The 15,942-nt window shown below is 39.7% G+C and overlaps 1 protein-coding gene across 1 annotated transcript; it reads right to left on the reverse strand.

Moving 5' to 3' along the window:
• Positions 1 to 347: 347 nt before the first annotated feature.
• Positions 348 to 6,916, reverse strand: LOC100485706 (toll-like receptor22). Its single transcript, XM_002942535.5, has 2 exons — positions 6,470 to 6,916; positions 348 to 4,060 (listed from the first exon to the last, which is right to left on the reverse strand). The coding sequence occupies exon 2, from the start codon at positions 3,899 to 3,901 to the stop codon at positions 1,067 to 1,069; it is 2,835 nt and encodes a 944-aa protein (XP_002942581.2). The 5' UTR covers positions 3,902 to 4,060; positions 6,470 to 6,916; the 3' UTR covers positions 348 to 1,066.
• Between the last annotated feature and the right edge of the window lie 9,026 nt (positions 6,917 to 15,942).

Here is a 15,942-nt window from a genome sequence, read left to right on the forward strand (position 1 = left end):
TGCGTACCCAAAGCCACTCATGTCTGGACTCGTTTGACAGGCAATATTAATTTAAATCTATACCCAGTTTTTGGTACCACTGGTATAACTGGTATGGGTTCTGGGGAGATAAATGTGTTTGAGTTTATGTTATGGTGTCACCTCCACATCACCTATGATGGGTCCTGATGTGAACTCTAAGGAGCATATGTATTATGCTGTGTAAAAAACGGCGAGAAAATTCGCCACACATCGCCAGGCTTTGCCATGTAAAAACAGTGTAAAATCTGCGTAATTTTTTTACGCGTTTTTTCTTCCACCGGAACTTATAGAAAATAATGGCGTAATATCCGGCGTTCAGACGGCGATCTTTTCCATTTATTTTACACAGCTTTTTACTCTGTTTTTTCGCCGAATTCGTTTAACACAGCATAATAAATGCGCCCCTAAGTCACGCTTACATGGGCTTTCACTCCCCCACATGGCATGGTTCTAGATCCTAGTAAGCAGAGGCCTGTTAAATATCTGTTACTGGTACATGAGGGAAGATTTTTGGATACCTTGCCCTGCTTCATTAACTCTTTCAGGCCCGTATCATGACAATTACTCTTTACTATCCCCCTCTCAGCATCTGCCTTTCTTACATTCTGTCTTCATGCAGGAGTCGGAGTCAGATTTTGATTGACAGGTCTAATACAGCCTTTGGGGGCGCTCCCTTTATCTAAAAGATGTATTGGAGCTCACTCTTTTAAAAATAACTGGCTCTGATGGAAATCCTGTTTCTCTGTGTGCAGGCAGTGTGCCAGAGTTATTTACATTACTTTTGTTTGTGCCGGAGTCAGTTATTTGAGTTAGTGCTAATACACCTGCTAAGAAAGGGAGCCCCCCAAAAAGATGTCAGTCAAATCTGACCTCCGACTCCTGCAATAAGAGAGAATGATGCTGAGAGGGAAATAATGAACAATAACTTGATTATTTCAGAAACACTACAACATTTTTAATCAAGTATATTTATAAAGATTCATATTTCCATGAGATACAGCTTATATTAAATTTCATTTTTTGCAGTAATTTAAGGACATAGAGACTACAGCAGACATTTTTCATCCTCTTCTCTTTCTTCAGTCTGCAATGCCTGACTCACCCTATACCAGAAGATGCTGGTAGCATTTCTCTCCTGTGGCCATATTAAGTATGTCTTCTTTTTTATAACTTTCCTTATCTGGTGGTAGGGGGATAAGTGGTGATCGGGAATTTGTTCCAGGAACAACAGAATCAGAACATCTGTATGTTCCTCAAAGAGGCGGAAACTGGCCAACTGGATTTCTTTGGAACACCATTCACTCTCTAAATAGTGCCTGCTGATAATACAGATGGTTTTCCTGCTGCTATAGATGCTATCAACTATGTTATCAACTATAGCTTTTCCTGGTTCAAAGTCTCTGTGATGAAGACAAAGCCTCCAGTTATATCTCCCTTCTAGATTAGGAACAAGTTGCCTGAAGACCCATTTCTCATCATGGAAGTTGTATGATATGAAAGCATCATACTTACATTTTTGTTTCTTCCCTTGCCACCTTCTGTTATAGAGGAAAGCCAGGGTAATGTAGTAAGCATAAATCACATGCCATCTCCAAAAATTCCACACAGTTGCAGAAATGATAAAAGTAGTTATGAACAGGGTTGATGTAAGAAAGAAAATAAAGGAATAGTCTAACCTACAGGAAGAAAGGTTGAAAGTAGACAGTTTGGAGTTCCTTGCGACAGGTGGGTAAGCACACGTGTACTCATAAAAATGAAGGACTTGGGTCTTGGTATCATTGTGAACCCAATCTATAAACCACTGGTTGTCACAGATGCAGGTCAGTGGGTTGTTGCGCAGGTCCAAGAATCTCAGAGATGGTAAAGCCGCACCCTGTTGTGAAGTGAATGAGTTCAGCTGGCTATCTACTGCGCGGAGAAGCTTCAGGTGAGTCAAGTTTGATAGAATGAGAAAATCCAGCGATTCCATGCGAGTTTTACTGATGTGCAGCTCTGTGAGATGTGGTACATTTCTAAACAAAAATGGGTCAAGAATCTTGATTGGATTTTCGCTGATATCAAGTTCTCTCAGTTGTGGAGTATATGAAAATGTTCTTGAGTCAATGCTAGACAGGGCTAAATTGCCTGCATGAATCCTTTCCAATGCCAGCAGACCTTCAAAGAAGTTGATAGGTAAATTCTGCATTCCATTGTGACCTTGACTGTTTAGAGTGATCATCTTTAAAGATTTTAATGGAAGGAATGGCACAATATCAAGATAATTTGAGGAATCGTAATTAAGATAGTTGCCAAAAAGCTGTAGCTCAAGGAGTGACCCCAAGCCTTGGAAAGTCATATTGTGGAGAGTGTTCCTTGTTATCTTGTTGCTACCAATTATCAAGGTGCGCAGCTTGTCAAGACCAGAAAAGGCACCAGGATCTATCACCTCTATCTGATTGTCTGCAAGATTCAGATGTTTCAGGAAGGTTACATTTTGAAAAGTATTGGTTGACAGAGAGCTTAGCTTATTCTTGCTAATGGTGAGTCTCTGCAGCGTGGGCAGACTGGATGCAAAAGAAGCGCTGATATCCAAAAGGTAATTTTCTCTCAGATTCAAATCTTGTAGGTTCCAGTTGCCTAGTCCCGAGGAAAGAAAAAACGTCATTTTGTTTCCAGATAAGTCAAGTTCCTTTAAATTGCTGAAAGAGTTGTTTAGATTCACCTCCTTAACATGGTTGTAACTGAGGTTCAGCTTCTGCAAGGAGGTTATAAAGGAGAAATTATCAGGTATAGCAGTAAGTGAGTTATTGGCCAGAGACAGCTCTCTGATAGAGGCAAGATGGTGGAAAGTAGACCCAGGCGCAGAATGCAGCCTGTTGTGAGATAAATCTAACACTTTTACAGAAGTACAGTTTTGAAATGTATCTTCTCTGAACTCTGTGTACTGGTTACCAGTAAGTTTGAGTGTTTGAACTTTCGGGTGTCTAAGGCATAGTTCTTGGATTAGTTGGTCAGAGTCCGTTAGGTTTAAGTAACTTAGGTTAAGTTCTTCAAGGGAGCTACATGACAGATTTTTAATTATACCTATTATAGCCGGTGGTTTTATATTATTCTCTTTAATATTTAGCTTCTTCAGTCCCCTCAAAAAGCAAGGTTCTTTAACGTACCATAAAATGGGCCTCTGAGTGAGAGATATGTCTAGGTTAGTAAGGTTCTCTAAGATACTCATTGGGAAACTGATAACTGAAAATGGATTTCTGGAGGCATCGACTGACCGAAGAGAAGCAGAAACATTTACTATGTCCTCAGTGGAAAATGTTTGTATGCTACAGTTTGCTATGTTTATCTCTCTGAGGGTCCCGATCTGAAAGGCAGGGTTCAGAGTCTTCAGTTTGTAAAAACAGTTGTAGGAAAGACTGATAGTTTTAAGGTTGTACAAATGTAGAAACGTATTGGGCTCTAAGGTAACAATATTGTTGTTATCCAGTAACAGTGTGCTTAGGTTTTGCAGTCCTTCAAACGTGCGGCTGGACAGAGAGCCAATCCTGTTTTTGGTAAGGTTGAGAAGTTGCAGAGCAACAAGTTTCCCAAAGGCTCCATTCTCCATATATTGGATGCGATTGTTTGAAAGGTTTAGATTTTGAAGGACTGTAAGATTCTGGAAGTCTGTCCTGTTTATGGTCTTGATAATGTTATGGGAAAGGTCGAGCATGAAGCTTAACTCTGGAAGCTGTGCTGGGACCTTGGTTAAATCCCTGTTGTAGCAGAGAACCTTCAGATTGTACTGCCTATGCACTTCACAGCCTTTAATTGCAAACGAGACCCCTCTTGTAACCAAATGAAACAGCACAAGGCAATTAAATAATGAAAACATCTTAAACTGCAGCATCAGCCAACCCATCTGACTAGCTATTACATTGTACAGATAGCAGGGCTATTATGTTCAACCATAACTGCCAGAAGGATTTCTTTTGTTTTCATTCCATAGTGCTCTTGACTTGCAGCATCAGAATAGAACTTGCTTATGTTTGTTGTTGGCCTTGAGATGTGACTCTATCCCCTGTTCAAAGAAACAAAAAATTCACATGTTGCATTACAAGGCTCTACTTCTCTTTTCATAGGAATAACCACATATTGAACTTCTATGAAGCAGGATAAAAGGTCAAGCAAAGAAAACGTCTGAGCTTTTAAGAATAGTGTGGGGCTCACTGGCATTGGGGTAACTTCAAAAAGGTATAGGTGCCCTTAAATAACTCACAATGATGAAAGTGGGGTGAACCAATACCCCCAACCTGGAGTGGGTGACAGTTTTAATGTGACCTACATGTCATGACACAATATTTGGTTATGGGATAACACAGAAACCTTTGGCCTTTATTACATAAAAACATATAAAAAAGAAGGCTCCGGCTAGGAGTGCGATGAAATCACCAAGTAGTACAGGGGGTCTGGGTGCACAGATTGCACCATTACAACTTGAAATATGTATCGTCCTTTATCATGATTAAGTGCCTTTTAAGGCACAAAATGTGTAAGGCTTATATGTTTGAATGATTTTTCTTAATTATAAGGAAAAAAAGGCAAAAAAATACACTGCAATGTGGCCAAAGGTAAAGCCAGGGAGGGGCATGAATACATCATGTACAACTGGGATTTCAAGTAAAAATGACATTCAAAAGTATAAGGAATATTTTATTTTGTTACCAACCCTATAAAGGCTTATTATTTATCCATGTGCATTTATTTTTGGTGGATAGCTTTTGGAGCATATTATATAAGGTATATAAATGTGTGTGTGTTTGCACATTTTTGCCTACTAAACAAAACTTTAGTATTTCCTGTGAGGTTAGCCACAAAAGTGCCTTGTTCTGCAGTGGGAATAGCTTGGTATAGTGTTTCAACTTGTGAGAAGCACCAATAGACACAATATATTTATATTATTATCATAAACTTGCTGTGCCATCAATCTGGGTATATGTATAGTCCGAATCAGTTTGGTCTGTCTGTGTCTCTGATTCCTATGTGTGAATATACACAGACTATACAGAGCTGTCAGTAGAAACATGCTTGGTCTCCTGTGGCCAATAAATGCAGTGGACTATTGTTGCATCCAGCTAAATCTGAAAACCTTCATAGAGGGTATAGTTTATCCTTGTGACTTGTTGGTGGATGCCCTTTAGGGCCATATCATAGTTTCCGTGGACAACCCATAGGTAAAGAACCCCTCTACTTTAGAAATCTAATGATGGAATTTCTTACTGCCGGAGGTGGAAATAAAGGATTTATTGGTGAGGATCAAACATAGACTGGATGCTTTTCCTTTGTTGAAGGACCTTTATATTTACAATTTATTGAAAATCGGAAGTAATTGACCCAGTAAACAATACCATTGCTAATCTGATACTTAAACATTCTTAAAGGGCACCCTAAAATTGCTCTCCCTACCAGAGGTGTGGCATTAGCCTTACAGGGTTAGTGCAGATTGGGCTTGGCCACTGTAACCAAAGCCAGTGATGTAAGCGGCAAACACACAAATGAAATCCCCTTGCTTCATCCTACAGCCTGACCAGCGCTGAGTCAGTACTTTAAAGAAACATGAGAATAATTCATTTCTGAAAACTGTAGCTCACATTAACCCTTCCCTTGCCTCACCCACTTGTAGGAAGGTAGAGCGCAGCTTGCACAGAGGATTGCTCAAGGGCTTTGGGTTGGGGCCACAGTGAACAACAGTGTTTTGGTTTTTAGATTCAGTGGGGCCAAGCAATTTAAACTGCAAGCCAGAAACATGCACATACATTGTTTAAAATGTATTTGGAGAGAATTAAGACCATTAAAAAGTTGCAAAGAATGGGTCAATCCACTACCTTATAAATGTTAACTACACCTTTAAATGATTGTTGCAGTTCTGGAGTGTAGCCACGCACTGGGGTGCGGAGTTTATTCCGCAGGAAGGCATTGGACTCTTCAGAGGGGCCCAGTATACAAACCTTTCCCTTGCCCCCTGCTGCAGCTGCCCCTTTCCACCTCCCATAGCTGGAAACCTGTATACAGGTATGGGATCCATTATCCAGAAATCGGTTATCCAGAAAGATCTGAATTACAGGAAGGTCATCTCCCATAGACTCCATTTTAATCAAATAATTTAATTTCTTTTAAATGGTTTCCTTTTGCTCAGTAATAATAAAACAGTACCTGTACTTGATCCCAACTAAGATATAGTTAATCCCTATTGGAGCCAAAACAATCCTATTGGGTTTAATTACAGTTTAAATGATTTTAAGTAGACAAAGTATGAAGATCCAAATTACCGAAAGACCCCTTATCTGGAAAACCCCAGGTGCTGAGCATTCTGGATCCCATACCTGTATCACCTACAGCAATTCTCAATAGGCACCCCAAGAGCACACAATGCAGACCCTAATGTTTCTCTAGTCAGCGATGAGACTGAATTAAAAATAAAGGTTCTTACCTCAAAGCGTGTGTTGCCAGCACTGAGTGTGAGTGCAGCTGTGCATCATGGGCCCAGCAGGAAACAAGGGGCTTCACAATGCCATTTGCTTACATTTCCAGTTTTGATGCCACCGGTTACTGCTCGAAAATGAAATGAAAGTTCTTGTCTGTGAAATTGTCAGTGACATTGCAAAACTTCCATGGCTTGCTCTCAGCTTCCTGGCTCATATCCATCCCACGCTGCTAGCGGCTGCTAATGTAACCTTGCCTGCACGGGTAGGGTGCATCAATTATAACCTAATCCTTTATTAGAATTTAATTCCCTTTTTTAGTAAATGTATTTGATTGTAGGACAGTGCTCTCTTATAAATCTAGTTTCCTCCAATTTCTGTAGGTCCCCTGAACTGTATGATAATGCAGAAAGAATGGAACTGTTGTGCCATTGCTCCATAAAGAAACCAGGTTACAAACCACCACAAGGTAGGGCAGAACTCCACCCCAGAGTCAGTAGAGTATATTTAATAACTGCAGGCAAAGCTGCCCCAGTCCAGTAATCCATAGCAGGAGATTTACGTAGATTATTGTACCTGCTTCAGAATAATCAAACCTAATTGTAAATTAAAGAATGAAGTCAGAATTTATACCTGTAATGTTAAAAAAAAATTAGTGCCAGAAACCAAGCAATATCATCTAGTTGGAGCTAGGAACTACCTGTTTGGTCCTGAAAACAATTGGACAATGGACATTCTGTGCCCACTAACCTTATGATAGTTTGACAGATTTGTCAGATCACACTAAAATTGGTCGTTAGGGAGAGAAAAATCTTAATGTGTATTGGCCAGCTTTAGGGCATCCACTGTGGGTTGGCTCCTGCTGTACATACTGAATGCAATTCATTGTTGCATTTCAAGGGGAGGTTAATATCTTTTTAACAGTCTGTAGTCAGTATTTATACTTTTATCATGCCTTCTTTTTTTAAATATATGACTAAAAATTGGCCTTTTCTGTTCAGTTTGGCATTCTGACTATAATTTGGTTGCTATAGTCTATCTCCTTTCTGCCAAAATAGTGGTTTAAAAACATTGGTATAAAGGTAAACTTCCCTTTTGTGTATAAATGTTGCATTATATTCCATTAAGTAACCATTTGTTTATTGCACAAGGCGTGGCTGGTTATTTCCTCAGTAGAATAATCAGCAGGACCCAACAAGGAGCCCTGTTAATTCTCCCATAATATGCAATAACCCAAAATCTAAGCTCCATAGTCTGCGATGTAGTTCTTTCTAGAACAACTGCATATCAGCCACACTAAGCATTTTGTGTCCCAGTCTGTGGCTGAAATGAATAGGTTATACACTCATATGCTTTTACATGTGTGCACCGCCTATTTTCACTGTCTGTTTTGATGCCAGTGCCAGATATCTAGGGAAGGAAGAACTAAGTGCTGGATAGTATAGGGGAATGTGTTTTGGGATTCCTACATTATTATTGTGACTTTTGGAACCATCTGAGCAATGATGCATTTGTGTGTACAAAAGAGTGAGGGAGTTTGCAGTTATTCTAGAAAATAGTTTAGAATAAAAAAAATTCAATCTAAGTCTGAAAAAGAGGACTATGGATCCCTCAGAGAACACAATGGCAATAGCACAGAAGTAAATATACTTTTAGCACCTCAGGTATATTTGCCATGAATTGTTTGTTCTGATTCTATCTACTGATAATGTAATACAAAGAGGTTATACCATTTCATTTTACTGAGGCTCTTTAGGGTGAAGACACACTGAGCTACTAGTAGCAGCTACTTTTTCATGGCTACTAAACTCAAGAAATTACCCTGCCATCGACAATACTGAGAATTGCTTCTGCTAAAACACACGTAGAGACAGTTATCAGTAAATGATCAGCATTATCTTGTTTACTAGCCACAGCAAGTAGCTACTACTAGTAGCTCTGTGTATCTTCACCTTGCCTTGAGAGGAAACTTCCGTGATTTTGGGGAAATCGCAGTGCCGCATATGCGCCCGTGACAAGGGAGATTTGTGGCAGGCGTCTAGTCTCCCCATGTGCCACAGCCCTAAGAATTCATAACGGCCAGGTTGAGAGAGGCCAGTTAATAAATACCATCCATGCACATCTCTAAATATAATTATCAGAGACATAACCAGGAGCATTTCTGGCTGGGCATAGGCCAGCCTGTGTCTATTGATTGCTCTGCTGACCAATCAATGCATTCCATAAACCATGGCAACAGCCTTTGCCTTGATTACGTGGTCTATCCTACAAACCCCTCCAGTTTCTTTCCTCCAGTATGTTATCTATCCACAGTTCTCCATTTACAGGTGATATGATACATGATATTGTATCATATCGCAACATTATATTTAGTTGGTTTGACACATTATGCCCCCTGCTGGTTTCCCAGTACTCTTCCAAGTATCGTTCTTGGTTTCGACTCCTAGAAATGTTTGCCCCTGGTAAAGGCCATGTTTTTTTTTTTAAACTGAGAACCTGCACAAAAGAAATGTAATGATCTTTTGAGAAGATATTGGTTCAAGGTAGTAGACTTATACAGTATATTCTGGTACACATTTTTAAAAGGGGTGCTTACAGTGATGTCAGATGTAGGTGTGCCCTACCACAGGCCATGCCCACTTAATACAACTGTGATATAGGGTAATGGTGATGCAACGTGTTCCTAGAAACTGTTCTCACATATTAGCAGCTGAGCATTTGTCCCTTGCAAAATCAGCACATTAGAACTATAGTAGTGTTGTTGGCACAGCTTATATTCTGCCCATGTTATTGTTGGGTATATGCACAAAATGTTCAGATAGGTTTGATATTTATTCCCTAGGTCAATGACACTAATTGCAGTACAATAATTTCAAGGAGGGCTAATATACTATGACTGTACATTACTACTACAATTATACATTCAGAATTAATTTGCTAGAAGGGACCCTGGTCTGCATTATACGGAACAACTTTGTTGAGAATGCCTACAAGAATCAATAACTACTACTATTATTACAGATGGTGCTGATGTTGGCATAATGGGGGCATGTAGAAAATAGAGATAACCCTATGAGGCCTGCTCAGATTCATTTTCCAAAGACATTTAATTCCAACAATCAACTGGGATATTTACTTTTATCGGCTACATTGTTAAAATGCTATTATAACTAATGAGCAGACCAGAAGAATGGAAAACGATTCACTAAATATTTGGTAATCTACAAGTAATCTATACTAATCTATAATATTCTGAAGACAACAGGCATTTTTTCCACCCAGAAGATAACTGGTTGTTAAAAAGATTATCAGTTGTCCGTTTTACCTAAATAAAAAATCAGCAAAAAAGTAATAGACAAACACAAAACTTGAGGAACATAAACATGAATGTACGGGTGTGAGAAGCCTGGCAATGATAACATGGCAGTACGTTTGCTCTTAAGATGTTCACATCCTAAAATGCTAATGGAGGCAGTTAAACAGTACAAGGGTAAGAGGTCTCCGGGTGTTGCAAGAACGTGTCCATCTTTAGCCAGTCAAAGACTTGCAGAATGTAAAGGATATATTTAGTGGAATCCCCAGTAGAACTTTATTTCTGTCACTGGCAGCTGATCATTTCTGTGCAGATTTACCCAAATCCCAAAGCGACATGAAATGGTCAGTGACTCCATTTACCTTGTTTCACAGTGTTCTGCTGCTTGGTTGCAGTAACACATTGGTTCACCACAAACAGAACTGCTCTTCAGAGTTTGATCAAAATAAAAGGACAAGTTCATTGTAGATTGTGTAGATAATATTATGTTCGTTTGGCAGGCCTTGAAATGATCACATACACACTGTGCAAGCCATCCTATTGTTCAAGCTATTAAGCTGACCAGATGGGAGGGAGAGTTGATCTGCATTTACAGGATATCAGTGCACCTTAGTCGTTCCAACTTACTACCTTTCCCAGATGCCTTTGTCATTGCATCATTTCTTCTTTGTTACTGGTCTTTCCTTGAGACTCTTTTATCTCCTCTCTCTTTTTCCTTCAGATCATTTTTCCTGTTGTCCTGATCAGATGATCTTTTTTTGACCTTTGTGTCCATTTTCTGTACTTTTCCTTGTTCCCCTTCATTCTCTGTTCTTCTCTTTTGTATTTCACGTCTTGGCAGAGCTGCATAGGATATGAGAGCAGTCACCAGATAAGCGCCTATGCCTCGAAGCCCACCCAGTACGAGGCACAGTGGCTGAATTAGCACAAAAAGACAAAATACATTGATGGAAGCAGCAGTGCCCAGTTCCAATCTGTCTCCCCGACTTTCCCAGAACACCAGAGCAAAATAGCCCACTGATATTACTGGATAAGCTGCCTGTTCTGCCATAGTGAGACAGAGTTAGAGACGCACAATGTGCAAAGTACAAAGGTGTCTGATAATGAGGGCTTTCTTGGGATACTAGAACTCCTCCCAAGCTATCCCTGCATTAGGCTGAAATCAGCACTTTAACAACTTTATTTTCCTTATACATTGATTGCACTGATATAGTAACTGAGCACAAGTATTTATTGTCCATACAAGCAGTGCTAGCTACAGTTCCACAGCACAGGAATCCCAAAATTAGTTTTGTGTTAGATACATAGGTTTCATTGAAGATTGATGGTTGTGATTTCAGACATTTTATCAACATATTTCCTATAATAGCAATTAAACAAAGACACAAATTACCTTCATTCATTTCCAGTTGGAAATTATATACATATATATATATATTTTGTTATACAAGGCAGAAGCTTACAAGGCATAGGTTTGCCTTGACTTCAGGTTTTTTCTAACTACAAGAACAGCTCTATGTTCTTCGTCAAGACATTTAGCCAATGGACTGGGAGGGAACTTAGGTTGTCCATGATTCTTATTTGTATTGACTGGCATGAGTTTTGTAAATGATATATTCTTGTGAAGTTAATAAAACCATAAAAACCCAATGTCAAGCTTATCAGCACTGGTAAAGCCCATGTGGGAACCAGGGGCGGCCAAGCTGACCGGGCGCCCTAGGCAACCCGGTCGGCCAACTCCGCAAACCTCCCCCCCCACCGCCAAAGCACAGGAGGCGGTGCAGGGGGGCGGGGCAATTAGATCGGTCATTGCCTCCGCCGCTAATGACAAGCGGGGGGCAATGACAAAGTAGCACTAGGGGTAGGCAGGAGAGGCTCCTGCCTGGCGCCCCTCAATCGTTGCGACCTAGGCAGCTGCCACTTCTGCCTACCCCTAGTTCCGGCCCTGGTGGGAACCTTGTCCCCTGTGTATGCTAATAGCAAATCTATGTAATCTGTCAAAATAGTGCATTTAAGTTTCGATTTTCTTAGTGAAGGTAATGTAAAAATGTCCATAAAGTTTGTGGCTACAAGCTCAATAAAATATGGCAGTGAAGCTTAAAATGGCTTGGGTGCCCAATTGGTTTATTATCCCCTGACCTTGTCAATATCCCAAGATATTCAGTAAACCACTATGTGTAGTTAAACACGTACCAAACTTGCAATATAAATTTCTGGGGTTGATTTGCTAACATAGATGCTTAGATGCATCAGAGCAGTTACCCATAGCAACCAATCTAATATTTTCTCTCATTTTCTAAAGGTAGCCATACATGTGCCAATTAGAACTTGCCAACATGGTCCTTCCTGGCCAAAAATCAGGCAGGTATCAATCGGGCAGGCTTGAAAATTTTGTTGAATAAGAAGCACATAAATGCTTTAATGTAGTCCTCTTGCGACAGTCCTCCAATTCTTGGCCCCAGTAAAGGGAAGGAAAACACAAGACAAGTCGAAGACTTAGATTTCACTTTATTCTCTATTCGCAATTAAATAGAACATTTATGTTTTTCTAATACTCTTGACGAATACTTAATTTGAAAAATAAAAGCAATTGTCACTCATAACATTTGACTATGTTTTTCAGGTAGAAACATAAGGTTATTCATTCCAGTCTCAAACTGTATTGCACTGTACCTGGAGGCTTCAGAAACATTTTACATCTACCCCAAGCACTGTACATTGGCTGCGGAGATTGCACCATTGAGTAATGCAAAGAAACTGGACACAATTCGTAAAAATAAGAAAAATAACATTAAAATACTGAAGCTTTGGGAATGAAGGTTTCAAAGATAATGCTCTTTGGTTAAAAAAAAAAAAATCAATGTCACTGAAACCGTAGCTATAATAAAGAACAAACAATTCTATTTTACGGACTCCCCAAGAGGTATTGAGTCAGGAGGATGACATGAAAGTACTGGTACATGCACAGACAAGAATGAACACACTAATGGAAACCCTATTACAAGTATTTTGGCAGTATGAAAGGCTTGATGTGAATGCTTGGCCAATGTGCAATGTGTGAAGCTGGCATTGGTTTACTGGCATTGCAAAAACTTCACATGAATGTTGGCCAGTGCTACTAGGAGGCAGAGGTCACTCACTAACCAGTCCCGAACAACAGTACCTGGGTGCCTTTTTATCCTGGAATATTGCTGCAAACTGCCTGGCCAAAATCACAGTAACCACATACTGCACTCAATGGAAGCTATATAGGGTATGATAATGGTGGCAATGCCTAATCTGGAATATATATTGTGTACCCAAGCATTATTATATGCACTTCCATATAATCAGAAAACTGTGCTGCTTTAAGGGGGAGGTGAATCATGTGCATAAGAGGAAAATGTTACGGTGGCTGCCATAGGACAAGCAGTTTATACTTTTATAAGGCACTTACTGTGCTGCACGTTGTTCGATGTCTATCTGGATGCAGACTGTTTAGGGCAGATTGTTACACTGCGTCACCAAATTGTTTGCACATTAAATACTGTACATCAGTTAGGCAAGTGATCATGTGCTGAAAACTAGCCAAAATCATAAGTGCCCTTTGTGCTTCCTGAATAAAAATTCCCAAAAAAACCTTACAAGCACCATACATCAATTCAATTGCCCATGGCTGCTTTCCAGTCTAGCAGTACTGAGCACTGAAGGATCCCCACCTTATGAGTGGCCAGCAAGTGGCACAGGGGACCTGCCAAGGCATAGCTGTGATTGGCTAAAGATTGAAATGCCCACATCAGTTATCAGCTCAGTTATAAAACAGATAGTAACCAATGTGAAGTTCCTATAAAGGTGACTCCTCTAAGGAGAATTATTGTGTTTGCCCAAACTGAAATCAAATGCCTTATAATTATTATGGGCTAATTATTAAAACAAGCTTTTTGTCTAACAGAGACAAATTGGAAGTGCCAACTGCGTTTTTTTACTTGTACAGTGGAACCCTTAACATTCACAAATCTATCACACATGATCCTATAAGTACATTCATATAGGAGCCAATACACCAACACTTATCTAGTTCATTTTACTTTAGGCTATAACACACACTACTACTACGTACAATAAAATATGAAGATATGTAAGAATCTTTTTAAAAGCAACCATCCATCACTGTTCATTAGTTCATGTAATGATGTTTCAGCAATGGTAAACTATAACAGTAAACTATCTAGCAACATGGAATGTGTATGGTTTCTGTTTAGCTCGTATGAAAAAATAGAACTGGAACAGGTGAAAATGAAAATTGTTTCTGCAAGAAGAATAGGGGTAACTAAGATCAAAAGGTTTTCCAGAAACCTAGGTGTTTCCCTTACCTAGTATAATGTGTCAAACTAATATAATGTGCCAGATTCAGCCAAGGGTCTGTGAGATACCCAGGACAGACATTTGGAGAGCAATCACAGAAGGATGATTATGCTTTCTGAAGAAGACTGCAAGCTCTTCAGGGCAGTAAACTGTAAACACTTGCTTTTATAGTTCCTACTACAAAGAAGTCAAACTTTTCATTGGTTTCACAGAACTAGATTTGTGGATATTCAACTACACACTGCAACCTGCTCCTCAAACTGAGAACTTCAGAACATAACAAAACAACTGTGCACTTTAATGACTGCTATCAAGCAGCCTCCGTTATATAAAAAAATGGAAAGCATTAAGTTATGATGGGGAATGAAGCAGCGGGCCGAAAACCAATATCCCAGCAAATTATGCTACACTGAAGCATATTCCTTCCACCATAACTTTGTGTAGTGAGTTGGAGGAAACATGGTGTTCCTACATCAGATGGATTCCTACTGGATATGTGTGCTCTCAGAAGCATGAAGAGTTTCGGAATTCATTCAAGCTTTGGTATCGTGACTTTCTTTTGGCCAGGTTGGGTCTGTAGATTGCCAATGAGTCCTATGGGAGGCTTCCAAAATCATGCATTGAAGTTTCAAACCTAGAAAGGTTTTTGCGCCGTTTACGATCGTCCGGATACGAAAATTTTGTGACTTTCGGATCACAACCACGATATTTTCGTATGACCATGTAAAGATTTTTTGAGCAATTTTTCGCACATCAGAAATTATCCAAATTTTTTCAATCGTGCTTTTGATCGGTAAAAATTCATGGATTAATGAATGGGCCCCTAAAATGTTAGTTCCAATTTTGAATTTGTATTTATATAATGGAAATGTTGAAAGGTGAATGGATAATGATCAATACCAACACAGGAGTTTGGAAAAATGCAGGTGATGGGAGACAAAAACCCATTAGATCTGCTTATAGCCTGTACATTGGCAGAATATAAATATCTAGCACACACATCACACATTTCTTGTTTTAGGGCTAATAAGATCTAATAGAAATAAATGCATTCATATCCTCTCTGTGAAAATAGGGATTGCATGGGTCAGTTTATGAACAGTGAAGCAGCTGCTGCAAGGTACTCAGGGGCTCTGTCCAACAATGGAGATCTACGTCACATTTGCTTTTTTCCCTGGACCTGGCTGCCAAACCAAGTGTTCATGGGATTTACCAACCATTGCACAATATCCTGTTCCAGTTCAAGCAGCATTGTCATAAATAGCTGTCAAGTAAATTAATAAATGAGTGGAAAACATGAATGAAGGGATTGTGGTTTCTAAGACTGACTATTCCTAAGGAAGTACACAGGGTAGAAAACCAACACCAAAATGTACGAATGTAGAAAAATATAAACTGATGCCCTTTGCAGGGAACAGAAGTGAGGTATGGATAATTCACAATTTGCCATGTCTGTGGCACCCAAAATAAGCTATATTTGGAGAAGTTAGGCACAAAATCAACTGCACAAACATTTTAAAAGGTATTCTACCTGATGTAAGGGATAAGCAATGCCAACAAGCTGAGAGGGGCATGCAGTCTGTTTTGTACCTTAAGTGAACCCATTCGCTAACCCTGACTTTACAGCCATGCTGGCCCAGGTACTGTCCTTTGTAGATGCTCCCCCCTCCAGGTTGTTGGCTTTCCTTGCCCTTTAATGTCTTCTTTGGGGAAAGCAAATCTACCATAAAGGAAAAACTACATAAAGCTGCAGAACCCTATTTTGAAGTCTGTTATAGTGTCAAAGGCTTGGAACTCTCTCCACTCCCCCCCACCCCAAGCAGA

Source organism: Xenopus tropicalis, chromosome 3, assembly GCF_000004195.4.
Source record: "Xenopus tropicalis strain Nigerian chromosome 3, UCB_Xtro_10.0, whole genome shotgun sequence".
In the NCBI taxonomy this organism is placed as follows: domain Eukaryota; kingdom Metazoa; phylum Chordata; class Amphibia; order Anura; family Pipidae; genus Xenopus; species Xenopus tropicalis.

What these genes read in the sequence shown, in the direction of transcription:
- LOC100485706 (XM_002942535.5), bottom strand. Translation starts at nt 3,901, where the DNA reads ATGGGTTGGCTGATGCTGCAGTTTAAGATGTTTTCATTATTTAATTGC.